The following is an 18,200-nucleotide window of genomic DNA, read 5'->3' on the forward strand; positions in this document are numbered from 1 at the left end:
GGCATAGTGGGGTGAATGAGAGTTCCCACTGTTCTCCAGCAGTTCACGATGGACGCAGTAAGCATTTTCCAGTATGTTGTGCAAGTGCAGGGTACAAGTACAGGTAACATGTACATGTAATAAGTAGAATGACAGGTAAGGAAAGGAAAGTCTGCAGGAGGCTGACTTAAGACCACTGGGTTCCCCACTTCTCCAGGGAATGATGGACCTCCTCCTCCTCCCTATCACCTTTCCTGACGTCATCCTTCTCCATCCCCTCTGTAGCTTCTGTTCCTCTGCCTGCCCTTAAAGTTGGTGTTTCCTAGGGACAGTTGTAACTCACAGGGTCTTATCTGACCTTTTTCTGGGAGACCATCCCTTTTCTTTTCCCTTCTTAAAAAACATGTAACATATATGTAAACTATGAATCAAAACAAAACGAATCCTCAGGAATCCACTTCAAAACCGTGATATTACCCATGTGCGGGTTCCCCTCCAGAGATAACTAATTTTGTGAAATTTCCCCATTCCTTTGCTTTTTCTTTAGTTTTATCGCGTCCTCTTCACAGGAGACAGGGCGGTAAGGAGAGGCAACGAAGCCACCCCGTAGGTACCAGTGCTCCAGAAAATGTCCTTTGGCTTGCACTTCCCCAAACAACCACTGGTACTTTAAAACAAAATCTTACACACACACCCCCACCAGCACAGTAAAGGTGAAGCCATTAAGATGGCGGCGACCTCGCCTCTCCGTTTTCCCCGGAGGCAGCGGCGAGGGACGCACAAACGCCAGTGTGGCCGGCTGATCGGCGCAGGCTAGTGGCGTCATCGGCAGGCGCAAGCCAGGTGCACGTGACTGAGGCGCTTGGAGGTGGCGCTTTGGAAGTGCCCGGGGATTTCGGGCAGCATGAACTGCTGCGGGCTTTTCTTGCGCACCGCAGCGGTGCGTTCCTTGCCGGCTCTCGTGGCCTTCACGGTGAGCCGGCGCTCGCTGCGCACCAGTCTGCAAACCCCAGCTTTCGCAAAGGAGCTCTTCCTGGGCAAAATCGAGAAGGTAACGTTGCACGTGGGCCGACCCTTGCTCTCTGCCTGCAGCTCCTTGCTCTTATCAAGGAAAGACTGGGGTCGAGCTTTGTCTTTACTACACCTGCTTGACAAATACGCCTTAGGGGCTAGGCGTACTGAAATTCCAGATTCCTGAATCCCACCCAGTAGATCATGTCATTTTTTCCAGTGAAAAGGAAGGTCTTTCTAATGTAGGGGCCTCTGAGAAAATGTGGATTTGACAAATGTTCCACAGGTCATTTTGGGAAACAGGGCGAGGCGATGCAACGCTCAATTCAATGTTCTGGCCCCCGGATTTGCGGGGCTCCCTTCGTGAATCCCAAATACAGTTTGGAGTCAGCTTCCAGAGGTCCCTAGGCATTCACAGGTCAGTCCCAGAACCTCACCCAGCCATTCAGTTTCCTCAGAAATCTGGCTGCTTCCCCACACTACCTCACCACATGCCTTCCACGGGTCTTACTACCTAGTAGTAACCCAACTCTTACCCAATAGTTACAGCTTTGTTATTAAGCATTCAAAATTCTCTTACAGTAGGAAGACTTGGATTTGACTTTAGCTCTGTGACTGAACCTCAGTTCTTTAAGCCTTAAAATGGGCCTGCTTCACGGATGTGTTTTGTAAAGCCCTAATGAGATACATAGTGCATGGAAATGCTTTTTAAACTGTGCAGATGCAAAAGGAATCGGAATAAGTTAGTTAATGCTGGCTTCAACACTTACGAGTCTTGTGACTTTGGGGTAGTCACTTCACCTCTCTGTGCCTCAGTGTGATAATCTACAAAATAGGTATAAAAACTACTCGTCCCCACCTAAAGGTGCCCTGCAAACAAGATAAAAAGTTTGAGTACAGTACTTTGAGCTTGATTCAATTCTAAGTTCATACTCTTATCACTTAAGGAGTTATCCCCATGGTTTCTTTTTAGAACATTCTTCTAAGGTTGTCAGGTGTTACCAATGCAGAAACAGAGACTCAGACAAAGAGTGATTTGGCCTGCTAGGAAGTGCAAAGCTAGGTCTTTGAAGTTTAGGAAATTATTTTCCCCACAACCGGAGGCTGTGTGGTGTACTGTCTCACACCCCGCAGCACATATAAAGAAAGAACAGAAGTCTTTCATGCTCCTCTTTCTCCAAAACTCTGGAACTTGCCTCCCTCACTCACAGCTGACTGCTTTGCTTCTTATTTTACTGAGAAAATACAAGAGATCAGTTGACAACTTTCACTACCATATTTACCTCCTCTTTCTTGTACCTGTACCCATGTAGTCTACATTCTCTTACTATAGGTAAACCGTCTACTCCTACCAAAAGCCAACTGCCTCACCAGATCCCATGCCTTCTCACCTACTCAAGGGCATTGATCCAGTAATTCTTTCCTTTCTTGTCTACATCACCAGTTGTTCCCTCTCTACTGTATCATGTACTCATATCATTCAGGTTTTTGTCTTTAAAAAACCCCTGTACTGAACTCAAGAAGGTCAGTAGTTACCCTCATGTGGTCAAATCTAAAAGTGTGTTCTCAGTCCTTATCTTAGTTGACTCGGCGGCACTAGTATCTGACACAGTTTATTGTTCGTGGCTTCTGAAAAACCAGTCTTTCTTACTTTTTCTATCTGTTTCAGTGACTGATCCTTTTTAGTCGTCTTTGCTGGTTCTTCTTGGCTCCTTGACCTCTGATATTAGCCAGTGTTTTCAGGTAGCCCAGTGGGATCTTGAATTTTATTTATTTTAATAAATATAGAAATGTTATATTAAATACAATTTATATAAAATTTTATTAAATTTATTGGAGCGACGTTAGCTAATAAGATGATCCATGTTTCAAGAGTACAGTTCTCTAATACATCATTTGTATATTGCATTGTATATATTGTATATTGCATTGCTCACCATCCATGTACAGTCTCTTCTTCCATTACCATGTATTAGATTGCCTTCATTCTTCTACTTCCCCATCCCCTTTCCTTCCTGTAACCATCATACTGCTGTCAGTGTCTATGAGGTTGTTTATTTATTGCTTTCAGTTTTATGTCACACATATGGAAGAAATCATGGTTCTTGTTTTTTTCTCTGATTTATTTGGCTTAGCATGGTATTCTCAAGATTATTCTGTGTTGTTGTAAATGGCAGTATTTCATTTTTCCTTATGGCTGAGCAGTATTCCACTGTACACATGTACCACATTTTCTTTATCCAATCCTCTATCAAGGGACACCTATTTTGTTTCCATGTCTTAGCCAGTGTGAATAATGCTGCAGTGAACAAAGGAGAGAATATGTCTTTACAAATAAGTGTTTTCAATTTTTTCTGGTGGATTCCCAGAAGAGGGATTCTTAATTTTTGAGGAACTTCCATATTAATTTTCATAGTGGCTGTGCCAATTTATATTCCCACCAGCAATGAATGAGGGTTTCTTTTTCTCCACCACCTCTCCAACACTTGTTCTTCATTTTCTTGTCGATTATAGCCCTTCTAACAGGTATGAGGTGGTATCTCATTGTAATTTTGATTTGTGTTTCTCTAATAGCTAGTGAGTTGAGCATCTTTTCATATACGACAGGGAGAATTGCTCAAAACGCAGAATTTATTTATAAAAAATTGTGTCTTTATTCTTACATGTTTAAACTTTAGTCACCTTCAAAGTACTTTCCATTTGATGCAAAACACGTCAAGACTTTTTTGTCCTGCTCAAAACAGTTTTTGAACTCGGCCATTTTGATGCTTTTTAGTGTTCCTGTCATTTTTTTTTTTTTTACCTTTTCTGCATTCGAAAAACGTTTACCTTTGAGGACTTTTTTCATCTGGGGAACGAAACAATTCACTTGGGGCAAGATAGGGTGAATAGGGAGGGTGGGGCACAGGAGTCATGCCATTTTTGGTCAAGAGCTGCCCAACTCGCAATGCAGTGTGGGCAGGTGTGCTTGTACATCACACCTCATGAAATGTGCAAACGCCTTGAAAGTCCTTAAAAAAAAAAATCACTGAAGTCAAACGCAGTCTCTCAGAACAACACCAGATGGCACACTGCTACAGATGGGTTCCTAGAACACTTGCTTGGTTGGGGGAAGCCTACACTTCAAATGGCCTGTCCTCCAGAAGACAATTCTGGTTTTTTGGGATCCCCTTTGTATGTCTTCCTAGTAGAGATGTCTGTTCATGGTTCCACCCAATTTTAATTGGATTTTATTGTTGTTGAGCTGTATGAGTCTTTAAATATCCATATTTGGGCTATTAGCTCTTTATCTGAGATATTGTTTGCAAATATCTCCTCCCATCCAATTGGTAGCCTTTTTGTTTTGTTAATGGCTTCTTTTACTATGCACAAGCTTTTTAGTTTGATATAGTCCCATTCATTTTTTTTTTTTGCCTTTACTACCCTTGCCTTTGGGGTTAAATTAATAAAATTCGCCCCGAGACCAAGGTCCATAAGTTTTGTACTTATGTTTTCTTTTATGTGTTACTTCACATCTTATATTTAGGTCTTTGATACATTTTAAGTTAATTTTTATATATGGTAAGACTAGTAGTCTGGTTTCATTATTTTGTATATGGTTTTCCAATTTTCCCAACACCATTTACTGAAGAGGCTTACTTTTCAGAAGTGTATGTTTTTAGCTCCTTGGTTGAAAATTATTTGCTTATATATCTGTGGGTTTATTTCTGAGCTCTTAATTATGTTACATTGGTCTGAGTGTCTTTATCTGCCAATACCATGCTTTTTTTGATTGTTGTCACTTTGTAGTATAATTTGAAGTCAAGTTGTGGGATACTTCAGTTTTGTTCTTTTTTCCTCAGGATCACTTTGGCTATTCAGGGTATTTTGTGGTTTCATACAAATTTTATGATTCTTTATTCTCTTTCTTTAAAAAAAAGTCATTGGGATTTTAATGGGTATTGCATTTATTCTGTATATTGCTTTGGGAAATATGGCCATTATAAAATAACTCTGTTGATTATTGCAATCCATGAATATTTTCCTGTTTCTTTTAATAATGTCAATAGTTTCAATGTATAGACCCTTTACTTTGTTATTGTAAATATATTTTGTTGATTGTGCTATTACAGCTGTCCCCATTTTTTTCTTCCCCTTATTCCCCTCTGCCCTACACAGCCCCTCCCACCAGCAATCCCTCCCACCCTCCTTAGTTCATGTCTATGGGAGGTACATATAAATTCTGTGGCATCTCCATTTTCTATAGTATTTTTAACCTCCTGCTGTCTATTTTATGCCTACCATTTATGCTTCTTATTCCCAATACCTTTTCTTCCATTCTTCTCCCTCCTCCTCCTCCTCCTCTTTGCTAATAAACCTCCATGTGATTTCCACTTCTGTGAACTGTTCCTGTTCTAGTTGTTTGCTTAGTTTTGTTATGTTTTGTTTTGTTTTAGGTTTGGTTGTTCATACTTGTGAGTTTGTTGTCATTTTACTGTACATGTTTTTTATCTTCTTTTTCTTAAATAAGTCCCTTTAACATTTCATATAAGGACTTGGTGATGATGAACTCCTTTAATTTGACCTTATCTGAAAAGCACTTTATTTGCCCTTCCAATCTAAATGACAGCTTTGCTGGATAGGGTAATCTTGGATGTAGGTCCTTGCCTTTCTTGACTTTCAATACATTTTTCCAGCCCTTTCTTGCCTGTAAGGTTTCTTGTGAGAAATCAGCTGATAGTCTTATGGGCACTCCTTTGTAGGTAACTCTCTCCTTTCCCTTGCTGCTTTTAAGATTCTCTCCTTATATTTAATCTAGGATAGTGTAATTATGATGTGCCTTGTGTTTCCTTGGATTCAACTTCTTTAGGACTTTCTGAGCTTCCTGGACTTCCTGGAAATCTATTTCCTTTGCCAGATTGGGGAAGTTCTCCTTCATTGTTTGTTCAAGTAGGTTTTCAATTTCTTGCTCTTCCTCTTCTCCTTCTGGTGCCCCTGTGATTTGGAAGGTGGAAAGTTTAAAGTTGTCCCAGAGGTTCTTAAGCTTCTTTTCATTTTTTTAAATTCTTGTTTCTTCATTCTGTTCTGGTTGAATGTTTATTTCTTCCTTCTGGCCCAAATTATTGATGTGAGTTCTGATTTCCTTCCCTTCTGGTTCCTGTATATTTTCCTTCATTCCACTTTTCGTAGCCTTCAGTTTTCCCTTTATTTTGCGACCATGTAACCATTTCTGTGAGTCCCTGATGACCAGAGTTTTGAACTTTGCATTTGGTAGGTTGGCTATCTCTTTGTCACTTTGATCTGTTCTTTCATTCCAGCCATATTTCTATGCCTCTGCTCCTGTTACATTGTAAGGGGTGGAGTTTAGGTGTTCACCAGGGCAGGGCAACTCACTTCACTGCATTGTGGCACTGTATATGGGGCAGGGGGTTCAGCAAGGGAACAGTGCTGCTTGCTTGGCTTCTGGCTTTCAGTCACTTCTCCCACTATCCACAAGCAAATTAGGCCCTTCTGGTGCTGATTCCTGGGTGGGTGGTTTTGTGTACCTTCTGGGACCCTGTGGGTTTCTCCAGTGAGGTCTCCTGTGAGGCTGGGAGTTCTTCCCAACACCAGAACCCACACAGGGTTTTACAGCCAGAGGTTTTGAGGCTTCTTTTCCCATACTGGAACCCTTCGTTGCACAGTCCGTCTCGCTTCCCATTTGTTTTTCCTGGTTTAGCTGCACGCAAATGTAGGACCACCAGCTGTCACTTTGCTCCATGTCCTCTCTGCCCCAGCTGCCGGTCTTCACCCCTCCTACCAGTCTGGATGAATGTTTCTTCTTGGCTTTTTGACTTCCACATAGTTCAATTTTCTGGCAGTTCTGGTTGTTCTTTGTTTTTAAATTTGTTGTTGTCCTTCTCTTGGTTCTACAAAAAGGAACAGTGTGTCTGCTTATGCCTCCGTCTTGGCTGGAAGTCACTTTGTTAAGTTTAGTCCTAGGTATTTTTTTTGTTGCAATTCCAAGTAGAATTGTTATTTTTATATCTTTTTCTGAAATTCCATTGTTTGTATATAGGAACACAATGGATTTTTGTATCCTGCGACTTCACTGTTTTTTTTATTGTTTCTAATAGTTTTTGGGGTAAGTTTTAGGGTTTTCTACATGAACAATTACATCATCAGTTAAAGTGACAGTTTTACTTTCTTAGTCCCAATTGGGATACCTTTTATTTCTTTCTCTTGCCTGATTGCTGTGGCTGGGACTTCTAGTATAGTTTTGAATAACAGTGGTAAGAATGGTCATCCTTGTCTTGTTCAGTCAAACCCTTGACTTTAGAGGAAAAGTTTTCATTTTTTTTCTCCATTGAATATGATATTGGCCAAGGGTTTGTCATATATGGCCTTTGTTATGTTGAGGTACTTTTATTCTATTCCCATTTTATTAAGTGTTTTAATCATAAATTAATGTATCTTATCAAGTGCTTTTCTCCATCTATTGATATGATCATATGATTTTTATCATATGGTAGAAGTCACTACTGAATCGTTGTAGTCCTGAACTTTTACTCTTTGGGGTTTTAGTTTTTTATGAGTATTTCTATTTCCTCACTGTTGAGCTGTCTATTTAGAATTTCCAGTTATTTGTGATTCAGACTAAGATGGTTATATTATTTCTAAAAGCTTGTTCATTTCTTGTAGGTTATTGAATTTGGTGGCATATCGTCTCATAGAATTCTTATATAATCCTTTATATTTCTGTGATATCTGTAGTGACTTCTCATTCACTTCCAATTTTATTTATTTGAGTCTTTTCACTCTTTTCCTTAGTGGGTCTAACCTGGGGTTTGTCAATTCTGTTAATTTTTTCAAAGAACAATTTCTTTGTTTAATTAATTTTTTCTATGGTCTTTTGTTTCCTATTTGTTTAATTCTGCTACAATTTTTATTTCTGCCTTTTACTGACTTTGAGCTTAGTTCTTTTTTCTCTAGTTTTTAAAGGTGAATGTTAGGTTTCTTTATTTGAGATTTTTCTTGTTTTATAAGGCAGGTTGTGGAGCTTTACACTTCCCTGTTATTGCTGTATCCCCCAAATTTGATGTGTTGTATTGTCATCCTCATTTGTTTCTGTAACCTTTGGTCTTTTTTACTACTTCTTTGACCTAGTCATTGATTAGTGGTATGTTGTTTAATGTCCACATATTTGTGGTTGTTCCCACTTTCTTTTTTTAGTTGGTTTCCAATTTCAAAGCATAGTGGTTGGAGAATATGCTTGGTATAATTTCTGTCTTCTTAAATTGTTGAGGCTCATTTCGTGTCCCATGTATGGTCTATCCTTGAGAATGATCTGTGTGCACTAGAGAAGAATGTGTAATCTGGAGTTTTGCGGTAGAAGGCTCTGTAATATGTCATTTAAGGCTGATACTATTGATTTTCTGTTTGAGTGATCTATTCGTACCTGTTAATGGGGTATTTAGGTCCTGTACTATAATTGTTTTTTGTCAGTTTTTCCCTTTTGTTCTTAGTTACTTTATATATTTTGGTCCTCCCAGATTGGATACATGGACGTTAATGTGTTATGCTTTCTTGATGTGTTGTCCCCTTTATCATGATTAAATGTCCATGTTTGTCTTTTGTTAACCTTTTTATCTTAAAATCTATTTTGTCACATACAAGCACAGCTACATCTGCTTTTCTCTGGATACTGTTTGCTTGGAGTATCATCTTTCACTCTTTCACTTTGAGTGTTTGTTTTTGCAGCTGAGATATATTGTCTGGGGGGTTTTTGTTTTTGATCCAACCTTCTACTCTGTGTCATTTTTTTGCAGTTCAGTTTGTTTATGTTCAGGATAATTATTGACATATAATATAGTCATTTTACTTGTTGTTTTCTGGTAGCTCCATTGTTACTTTTCCCTTATGTTTTTTCTGTTACTTGTTTGATGGTATTATATATTTTTTCCTGTTTCTTTTTTTTTTTTGTAAAGTTTCTCAGTTCTAGATTTTTTTGTTGGAACTGTTAGGTTTATATAAAAGAAAGTTTCATATATATAAGGTTTGTCTGGAAAAAGTATAACTATTAATGTGACAAGAACAGTTTGTGTGATATTGTAACCTGGCAGCCAAGGACAGTGAACTGGAATGTGCATGCGTGAACAATGATGACTTCACTGTACTAGTCAGTGGGGGTGGTAGACACCGTTTAGTGAACATGTGTACTGTGTGGCCATTGCATTCAAAATGACTGAGTGAGTAGAGCAATGAATTTGCATAAGATTTTGCGTTAAACTTGAATATTCCACTACATAAACTATTTCTTTGGTTCGAAGGCCACAGCTATGGGCAAGTGGTGATTGGCAGCTTCATCATGACAACATGCCAGCTCATGTATCACCTCTCATGCAGAGTTTTTTGGCAAAACATCAAATCACCTTGGTGACTCACTACCCCCGCCCCTGAACAGCCCAGATTTGGCACTCTGCAACTTCTGGTTTCTCCCAAAACTAAAATCACCTTTGAAAGCAAAGAGATTTCAGAACATTGATGAGATTCAGGAAAATACAATGGGGCAGTTTCAGCTTCCAGTCAAGATGGTGACATAGGCAGACATGGCTCCCCTCTTTGTACAACCACATCAAAATTACAACTAAAATATAGAACAACCATCACTCAGGAATGTCAGAAATCAGGTTGAATGGAAGTTTGACAACTATGGCATTGAGTTGAGTGGAAGTCTGAAAATTATGGAATTGAGGAAACCACATCATTCCAGACTGGCAGGAGGGGCGTGGATGCCCAATGGGCTGACTCTACACCCACGTAAATAAAAATTTGGGAGGGATATCTCGAAAGCGAGGAGTCCCAGACTCACAAAAGGGCCCCCAGCCCAGGATTCCAGTGCCAGGAAGATAAGTCCCCACAACTTATGGCTGCGAAGACCAGCAGGGAATGAGTCAGTGGAGGAGGTTGCTGTAGCCTTAAGCAGTTCCTCTTGGACAACCCACACACAGACTAACTTACTCAGATTTGCTCCTTCTGAACTCCAGCACTGGGGTGGCAGCTTGAAGGGCACCAGTGGAATACAGGAAGAGACTGAAGTATCTGGCATTTTGGCCAGCAGAGGCCACTGTTCCTCTGCTGAGCTCTCACCTGATGGAGCCAGTATCTGAGACTCCATCAACCTGGCTAACACTGTGACCCACCTTCGCAATCCATACAGGTTCTACCCCACCTAACTTACAGGCCCACCCAAGCTGCTTTTCCATAAGTAAGGCTGGTCTTGGCTCCTAAGTCCTATCAAACAAGCAAGAGCTGGCTTCAGTGAGCCCTAGCAGCAGCCACGTAAGAGTCACAGCTTGGCTTCACTTGGGAATCTCAACGCCCAGCACAAATAGCAGCCATCTCAGATTGCTTTACAGCTCAGGCAGGGTGCCCTGGGCAAAACACCATTGGAAATTGACCTTGAACTACACCACCTGAGAAACCCCAGGGTGCACACACAGTGCACACAGTGGGTAGCTACACACCACATTGGAGCACCACTACCCTACCCCTGCACAGCTGATCCTCCGGAGAGTGGAGGTTGGTGGTCAGTGGTCATAGCCAGTCCATGCAGCTGACTGACCTGGGTAAATCCCTCCCATTGATCTGCCAACAGCCACCAAGGCTCAACTACAAGAGGACGGTATACTCAGCCCACATGAAGAGCATACCATGAATACGCAGCTTGGGTGATAGGGGAAGCTGTGCCACTTTAGCCTGCAGGACAGCCACTACATTAGGCCATGCAATCAAGACATGAGTAGAAGCAGCTCTACCTAATAATATAGAAATAAATGCAGGGAGGCTGCCAAAATGAAGAGGCAAAAAAACACGGTCCAAGTGAAAGAACCAATCAAAACTCCAGAAAAAGAGCTAAGTGCAATGGAGATAAGCAATCTACTAGATACAGAGTTCAAAACACTCTTTGCAAGGATACTCAAGTAACTTAGTGAGGACCTCAGCAGCATAAAAAAGATCTAGTCAGAAACAAAGGATACACTAATTGAAATAAAAAACAATTTAAAGGGAAACAACAGAATGGATAAAGCCAAGAATCAAATCAATGTATTTGGAACATTAAGGAAGCAAAAAAATAACCACACAGAACAATAAGAGTCAAAAAGAATCCCCCCAAATGAGGATAGTATAAACAGCCTCTGGAGCGACATTAAGAGGTCCAAGATTCGCCTCATAGGGGTGCCAGAACGAGAAGAGAAAGAGCAAGAAATTGGAAATCTATCTGAAAAAATAGTTGAAAAAAAACTTCCGTAGTTTGGTGAAGGAAATAGACATGCAAGTCCTGCAAGTGCAGAGAGTCCCAATTATAATGGATGCAAAAAGTCCACTCCAAGACACATCATTATCAAAAGGCCAAAGGTTAAAGATAAAGAGAGACTTTTTAAAAACAAGAGAAATTAAATTAGTTATCGGAAGATTGCCAGATGGGTAGGGGGAGGGGATGAATGGGTGAAGAGGTTAGGGGATTAAGAAGTACAAATAGTTACAGAATAGCCATGAGGATGTAAAGTACAGTATAGGAAATGGAGTAGCCAAAGAACTTACAAGGTGACCCATGGACATGAATAATGGTGGGGGGATTGCCTGAGGGAGTAGGAGTGCTGAGTGGAGGGATTAAAGGGGGACAAATCAGGACAACTATAATAGCATAATCAATAAAATATAATTGAAAAGAAAATATGATGGGGTAGCTGATGGAGATTGGGAGAACTGAGGTCCAAAGGTGCCTACTTTGAAGGGGACCAAGGCATCATTGTGCTATGTACAGTGTTTCTTGTATCTTGTATCTCTAATACATGTCTGTATTTTTCATATTACATGACTGGATGCCTTATAGAAAGACCTTGTACAGTAATACTTTTTCTTCTCATTGCATCGTATATCCATTTCCTTTTGGAAATTCAGCTTTACCTCCTCTCCTTTTATTGTTTTTTGTCATAAATTATTCCTTTTTTAATGCCATGTGTTCATTTCCAAATTGCAGTAGCTATTGTCTTATTTTTTTAAGTATTTTTAACCCCTTTAACCCTGTGTTATATTTAAGTGTATAATGCCTTATTCTGAACAAGTGTTGCAGTTTTCTTCTTCTGTCTTTCAGTTGTCTTACTCGTAGTTTTTTTATCTTTTTGCCTTTCTGTTTCAGGTAGAAGAACACCATTTAGTGTTCTTGTAATACAAGTCTTGTGTTGGCAAATTCTTTCAGCTTGTTTATATGTGGAAGTCTTTATTTCTCCTCCACTATCTAGAGAATGATTTTGCTGTATATATTATTTTTGGCTGGTGATTTCTCTCTTTCAATAATTTGAATATTTGATTCTACTGTCTTCTAGCTGGTAGGGTTTATGTTGAAAAATTTGATGATAATCTAATGGAATTTCCATTATAGGTTACCAGCTTTGTTTTTCTGGCTGCCTTGAGAATTCTTTCTTTGTCATTAAATTTTGACATTTTTAATATCATGTGCCTTGAAGAAGGCCTTTGTGGATTAAGATAATTAGATGTTCTATTGCTTCTTAGATTTGAGTATCCAGTTCTTTCCATAGGTTTGGGAAGATCTCATTAATTATTTGTTTGAATAGGCTTTTTGTTCCCTTGTTTCTTCCTTCTCCTTCTGACATACTCATTATGCTTATATTGTTCTTTCTCCCATCGAAGTACTAACCAGGCCCGACCCTGCTTAGCTTCCGAGATCAGATGAGATTGGGCATGTTCAGGGTGGTATGGCCGTAGACTTACATTGTTCTTGCTGATGGAGTCAGATAGTTCTCATAGAGTTCATTTATTATTCTTTTTTTTAAGACCCCAGTCTCTCTCTTCTTTCATCTGAGTCATTTCTGGATTTTTGTCTTTGATATCTAATTCTTTTCTCCATCTGGTCCTCTCTGTTTCCTAAGCTCACTGGTTCATACTTCATTTCTTTTATTGAGTTCTTCAGCTCCAGAGTTTCTGTTGGTTCTTTTCTGTAATTTCAGTCTTTTTGATAAAGTAGTCCCTTTTTCCTTGATTTTATTTCAGAGTTTGTTAAACTGCCTTTCTGCATTTTCATGTATCTTGTTTTTTCCACCCAGAACTGCAATCTTGAATATTCTATCATTTAAATAACTTATTTCTATGCTTTTAAGTTTTATTTTCTGAAGATTTTTTATTTTCTTTCTAAACTACCTTGTTACCTTGGTTGTTCATGGTATTTGGTGGATTATTTCTCTGCCAAGACATCTATGGGAATAAAATCTGCTTTTTAAAAAAAGTCTGACACTTGTATTTAGCAGGTTGGTAATAAACCTTTTCTTTTCCAGTAGGTGGCACTGAAGTGTAAGTTTTTATTTTCTCTTGTGTGTCTGGTGTTTCAGTGTTTCAGGGGTCTCTTGCTGGGCTCTGTATTCCCTGGGGACGTGGGCATTCTCGCTGTAATCAGGTTGCCTCAGTCCCTGGGCACCGTTCCTATGAGGGATTATGGTAGATGAAGAGGTTCCAGTCCCTTGAGATCCTAGCACTGCCTTCTGCAACTAGATGCTAACAGCAGCCTCGTCTTAGGTAAGGTGTTTTAGATGCTTCTGTTGAGCACTGTTGAAATGTGTGAGGGCGGGGTGGACTGGGAGAGGCTGGTTTGTGCATTTGTGGCTTTGTTCTCCTCCCAGTAAGGATGGCCACCAGAACTGGAGTTCTCTAAGACTCAGCCTGTAGATCTTTTTATCTGTAATTCTACCTAGGAAGATCTAAATCAGTATTATGGCTTTTAATACCATCATTATTCTGATGTTGCATATTTATTTGTCCATCTCAGATTTCTCCCTTGAACTCTAGAGTCCTTTCTGCTAAAAGCTTCACTTAGATGTCTGATAGCATTTCAAGCTTAGTGTATGCAAAACTGAGTTCCCAGTCTCCCCACTCAATCCTGCTCCTCCCACCAGTCTTCTTTATCATAGATGGTGGTGACTCTGTTGTTCAACTTGTTAGGCCAGATACCTGAGGTCACCTTTGATGCCTCTTACTCTCATAATCCACAACTAATCTGACAGCAGATCTTGTTTTCCCTACCTTAAGGTTATATTTAGAAACTGACTGCTTTTAAACACCTTCACTGCTCTTGCCCTCATTCGTGTCAGTGTCGTGTCCTACAGCATTACTGTTGTTTGAGCAGGAACATGGCATCTGAAATGCCTAGAATCTATGACCTTAAGATCATCTAGACCAGCAGTTGTCACACTCCTCCTCAGTTGGGCCCTCACTATTCATCGAGTGTCTCTGGGGCTACTGCTGGGACCAGGGGGAAGTTGAGTGGGAGACATTCGGGTGACCTTTCTCTCCATCTGCAGTCACAGCTGGAGCAGCTTGACTTTTACCTGTTTTATATGTCTGGTTTCTGCACCAGATTTAGTTGAAAAATTTGTTTTTCTGCTTTAAAAAATATAATCTTTTGTGGCTGATTAGATATTTAAAGGCTGGAGGGGGAAGATTGAAGGTCCTCTGCTCTGAAGACCTTGTCTTGAGACACTTGGTGAGAGGTGCCATGAGGAGAGGCAGGGCTTCTGGGGGCTGGCAGCTTGTGATCTGGGACAGCACTTCTCAGCAGCTGTGGGTCCAAATCCAAATACTGGCAAGAATGTCTGGAGCCCTAAAATCCAGAGGGACTGAGAACACAGTGGTGTGATTTTTAGGTAATATGTAATAATAGCCTGCTGGGGAATCCTGGGACAGTCAGAAATATTGGCCTCCGATTGGTTTGAGATGGAAGTTTAAAGCTAATTTGCTTTCCAGTTATGAGGTTGAGGCAAGAGCCGGTATCTGATACAAATAATTACAGTCACTATATTTTCCAGGGCACATCTGGTTTGAGCCTCACAGCTATCTTCTAAGATATCTGTAACAAAGAAAAACTAACACTAACAAAGGCTGTGAGACTTAGCCAAGTCACACAGCTTAAGAAGGAGCAGAGCCAAGGCTGAATCAAAGTTGGTCTGCTGTAACAGCTGTGCCTCCTTCAGTGACCCTGTTACCTTACGCTTTCAGCCCAAGTAACAGACGTCATCAAATGGGGAATGGAGTCTGGAGTGTGCAACTGGATGAGAATCTGACAAGATGTCAGACTTTGTAACCACAGTATAGTCCAGGCAGCAGCAGCATTTTCTTTTCTGTTTATTGATTTGAGAAAGATATATATCTAGAGAGAGAGGGAGAAACATCGGTCTGCTGTTTCACTCAGTTATGCATTCATTGGTTGCTTCTCATTATGCCCTGACTGGGGATTGAACCCTCAACTTTGGAGTAATGGAACAACACTAACCAACTGAGTTACCCAGCCACAGCACCTGTAGTATCTCTGAACTCACAAAATAACTAATGTAAAATTTTACATTTTAGTAAAGAGCTTTTACACCAATAATCTTCCATGATTCTCACAATGACCTTGAATAAATGTTACCACCGTATTATGGGTGAGAAAATGGAAGTATGGAGAGGAGAGATTTGGTGAAGGCTGCACAGTTGGTGAGCTGCAGATCAAAGAACAGAACCCAGGCCTTTGAAATGTTAGTCCAGGGCTCTTTACTATATGGGAAAGTCATCATACCTTGTTATTGCTAGGGAAAGCAATCAAATTCAGTAATAAATCTGCTTGAGTAGGGGAGGAGGGTGTATCTAGGTGGTGGAGACCGACATACAGTTCCTGCATCTGGAGTACCTTCTGTGGTTTGCTTTCTAATCCCGTCAAGCAGTAATGTCCTGCCTACCAGATACAGATTCTAACAAATCTGTTTCCTTTTTGACTAATATTACCACTTTGGAAAGTTGCAGAAAATTCATTTTCACTAAGTGTTTATCATTTTCAGAAAGAAGTTTTCCCATTTCCAGAAGTTAGCCAAGATGAACTTAATGAAATCAATCAGTTTGTGGGACCCATAGAAAAATTCTTCACTGAAGAAGGTGCGTATGGTTTTCTTTATTTTTACCCATTTCCATTTTAAGGGCAGTGCTTTGGTGTCTCTATTAGAAACTGTATGCAGAGGGGAAGCTCTCGAGTGCCATTAATCATGGGGAAAGGGTGTCTGTTGACCGTATTTTGCTTTATGGATTGTCTCAATGTCTATTCAATTATATTTGATTTTAAGACATCTAGTTTAGTGTTTCTGAAAGTATCTGATGAAGGACCACATTTAAATGTTTCCAGAGTGTTGCAGACGGACACTTCTGTATAATCAATACCAATGAACAACTAGAAAAATGAAATGAAAAAAAGCCAAGGACGTCAACATACAAGCCCATATGTACTTGGTTGAGTAGCAATGTAAGATTGCTATAAATATTTCTAAAAGTTTACTCCAGTTTCTGTACTTAGCTTATTATGAACCAGGAATAGTCTGTGGACCAACAGCAGGCCGCAGACTGCAGGTGGAGGGCATCAGTGTGGATGTAGGGTCCCTCCCTTAGAGTGGGCAGCCAACCCTGAGGAGCTCGCGGGGGAGCAGTGATGGTAGATTGACAGCGGTGCTTCTCCAACACCGAGGGCCCCAAAGAGTTCTTGTTCATGTGGGTTTTATCTAGTCGTATGTGCCTTATGAGAAATTAAAACAAATTTTTAAAATGCTGTGTTCATTTATTTCTTTATTTAAAAATAGTAAACCCATTATATATTAACATATTTTTAATGAAAAAAGAATATCTCTAAACAAAAAATAGTGAAGAGTGGTTTTTTTAATAGTTTTCTGAATCTTTTAAGTATTTGATTTATTGTAATATGCAGCAAGAGATGAGAGAATTCAGTTGGCACTAGATGGAATCTAGCAGAATCTCATATCTGTGTGTATACATTTAATCTGTGATACATATCATGAATTCTTTGGAAAACTGTACTGCACACTCATGACAGAATCTGAATGAAAATAGTTTGACACTGGACTCCTTGGGGGTGTCTCAGGCCCCCCAGGCACACTTTTAGAATTGCTGCTCTATATCATTAACTGTTGGTATGTTCTTAGTTTTAAAAGTTGCTTAGTTATACATATATCTGTTGATATCTAGATATATTTATTTTTATTTTTGTTCTCGTTATCTTCTTACTTATACCTTTTTTTTTTTTCAGTTCCTTAGTCCCTTGTTGTTTTATTTAAACTTTCACTATCTGATTTGTCAGGGATTTTTTAAGCCTTATTGAGGTATTTAAAGTGTAGAGTTTGATAAAATTTGACATATGTGTACCTCTAAGGAATCAACACGATTAAGGTAATAAACATATTTATTATCCCTAAAAGTTTCCTCGTGTCTTTTTCATTGCTTCCCTGTCCCTAGCACATCACTGATCTGCTCTCCGTCATGGTACATTACTTTGCATTTTCTGGAATATTATTTAAATATCTTAAATTATGTATGGTTTTTAAAAAATATTTTATTTTATTAATTTTATTTTAATTGTTGTTCAAATACAGTTTCATCTTTTACTCCCATCCCAGCCTACCCCCCCCAAGAGCTCCCCACCTCCCTCCCATTTCCACCCCCCTTAGTTTTTGTCCATGTATCCTTTATACTTGTTCCTGTAAACCCTTCCCCTTTTCCCCTGAAATTCCCTCCCCTCGCCCCTCTGGTCACTGTCAGCCTGTTCTCTATTTCAGTGTCTTTGGTTATATTTTGCTTGTTTGTTTGTTTTGTTGTTTAGGTTCCTGTTAAATGTGAGATCATATGGTATTTGTCTTTCTCTGCCTGGCTTGTTTCACTCAGCATAATGCTTTCCAGTTCCATCCATGCTGTTGCAAAGGGTAGGAGCTCCTTCTTTCTTTCTGCTGCATACATTATGTATGTTTTTATCTAGCTTTTTTCAACATAATTTTGATTTTCACTATTTGCATATACAAATGGTTTATTCCTTTTTAATGCTGAGTAGTATTTCTTTGTATGAATATACTAAAATTTGTTTATCCATTCACTTGTTAATTAACATTTGGTATCCAGTTCTATCTGTCATTAAAAAGATTTTTCTGAATCTGGTGTAGACAGTACCTAGAATTTGAATGTCTGAGCTATATGATTGGTGTGTGTTTAACTCTTTAAGAAACTGCCAAACTATTTTCCAAACTGGTTACTACTTTACATTCCCACTAGCAGTGTGTTAAAGCTCTGGTTGCTTTACATTTTCACCAACACTTGATATAATCAGTCATTTTACTTTTAGCCCTTCTAGTGGGTGTGTAGTCTCATTATGG

At 39.5% G+C, this 18,200-nt stretch overlaps 1 protein-coding gene across 3 annotated transcripts in view; it reads left to right on the forward strand.

The window, feature by feature from the left end:
• Positions 1-822: 822 nt before the first annotated feature.
• ACAD9 (acyl-CoA dehydrogenase family member 9) overlaps positions 823-18,200 on the forward strand; it is a 62,004-nt gene continuing 44,626 nt past the window's right edge. For 2 of the 3 annotated variants that reach the window (XM_037147436.2, XM_053672914.1), the window contains exons 1-2: positions 823-1,030; positions 15,837-15,930. In XM_037147436.2, coding sequence (XP_037003331.2) covers positions 884-1,030; positions 15,837-15,930 — 241 coding nt within the window. In that variant the 5' untranslated portion in view covers positions 823-883. Of the gene's footprint in view, positions 1,031-15,836; positions 15,931-17,670; positions 17,757-18,200 lie in introns of those variants that run through there. The other variant, XM_053672915.1, reaches the window with a different exon arrangement.

This window comes from Artibeus jamaicensis, unplaced genomic scaffold (genome assembly GCF_021234435.1).
Source record: "Artibeus jamaicensis isolate MK-2021 breed Jamaican fruit bat unplaced genomic scaffold, CSHL_Jam_final contig_793, whole genome shotgun sequence".
Taxonomy (NCBI): Eukaryota; Metazoa; Chordata; class Mammalia; order Chiroptera; family Phyllostomidae; genus Artibeus; species Artibeus jamaicensis.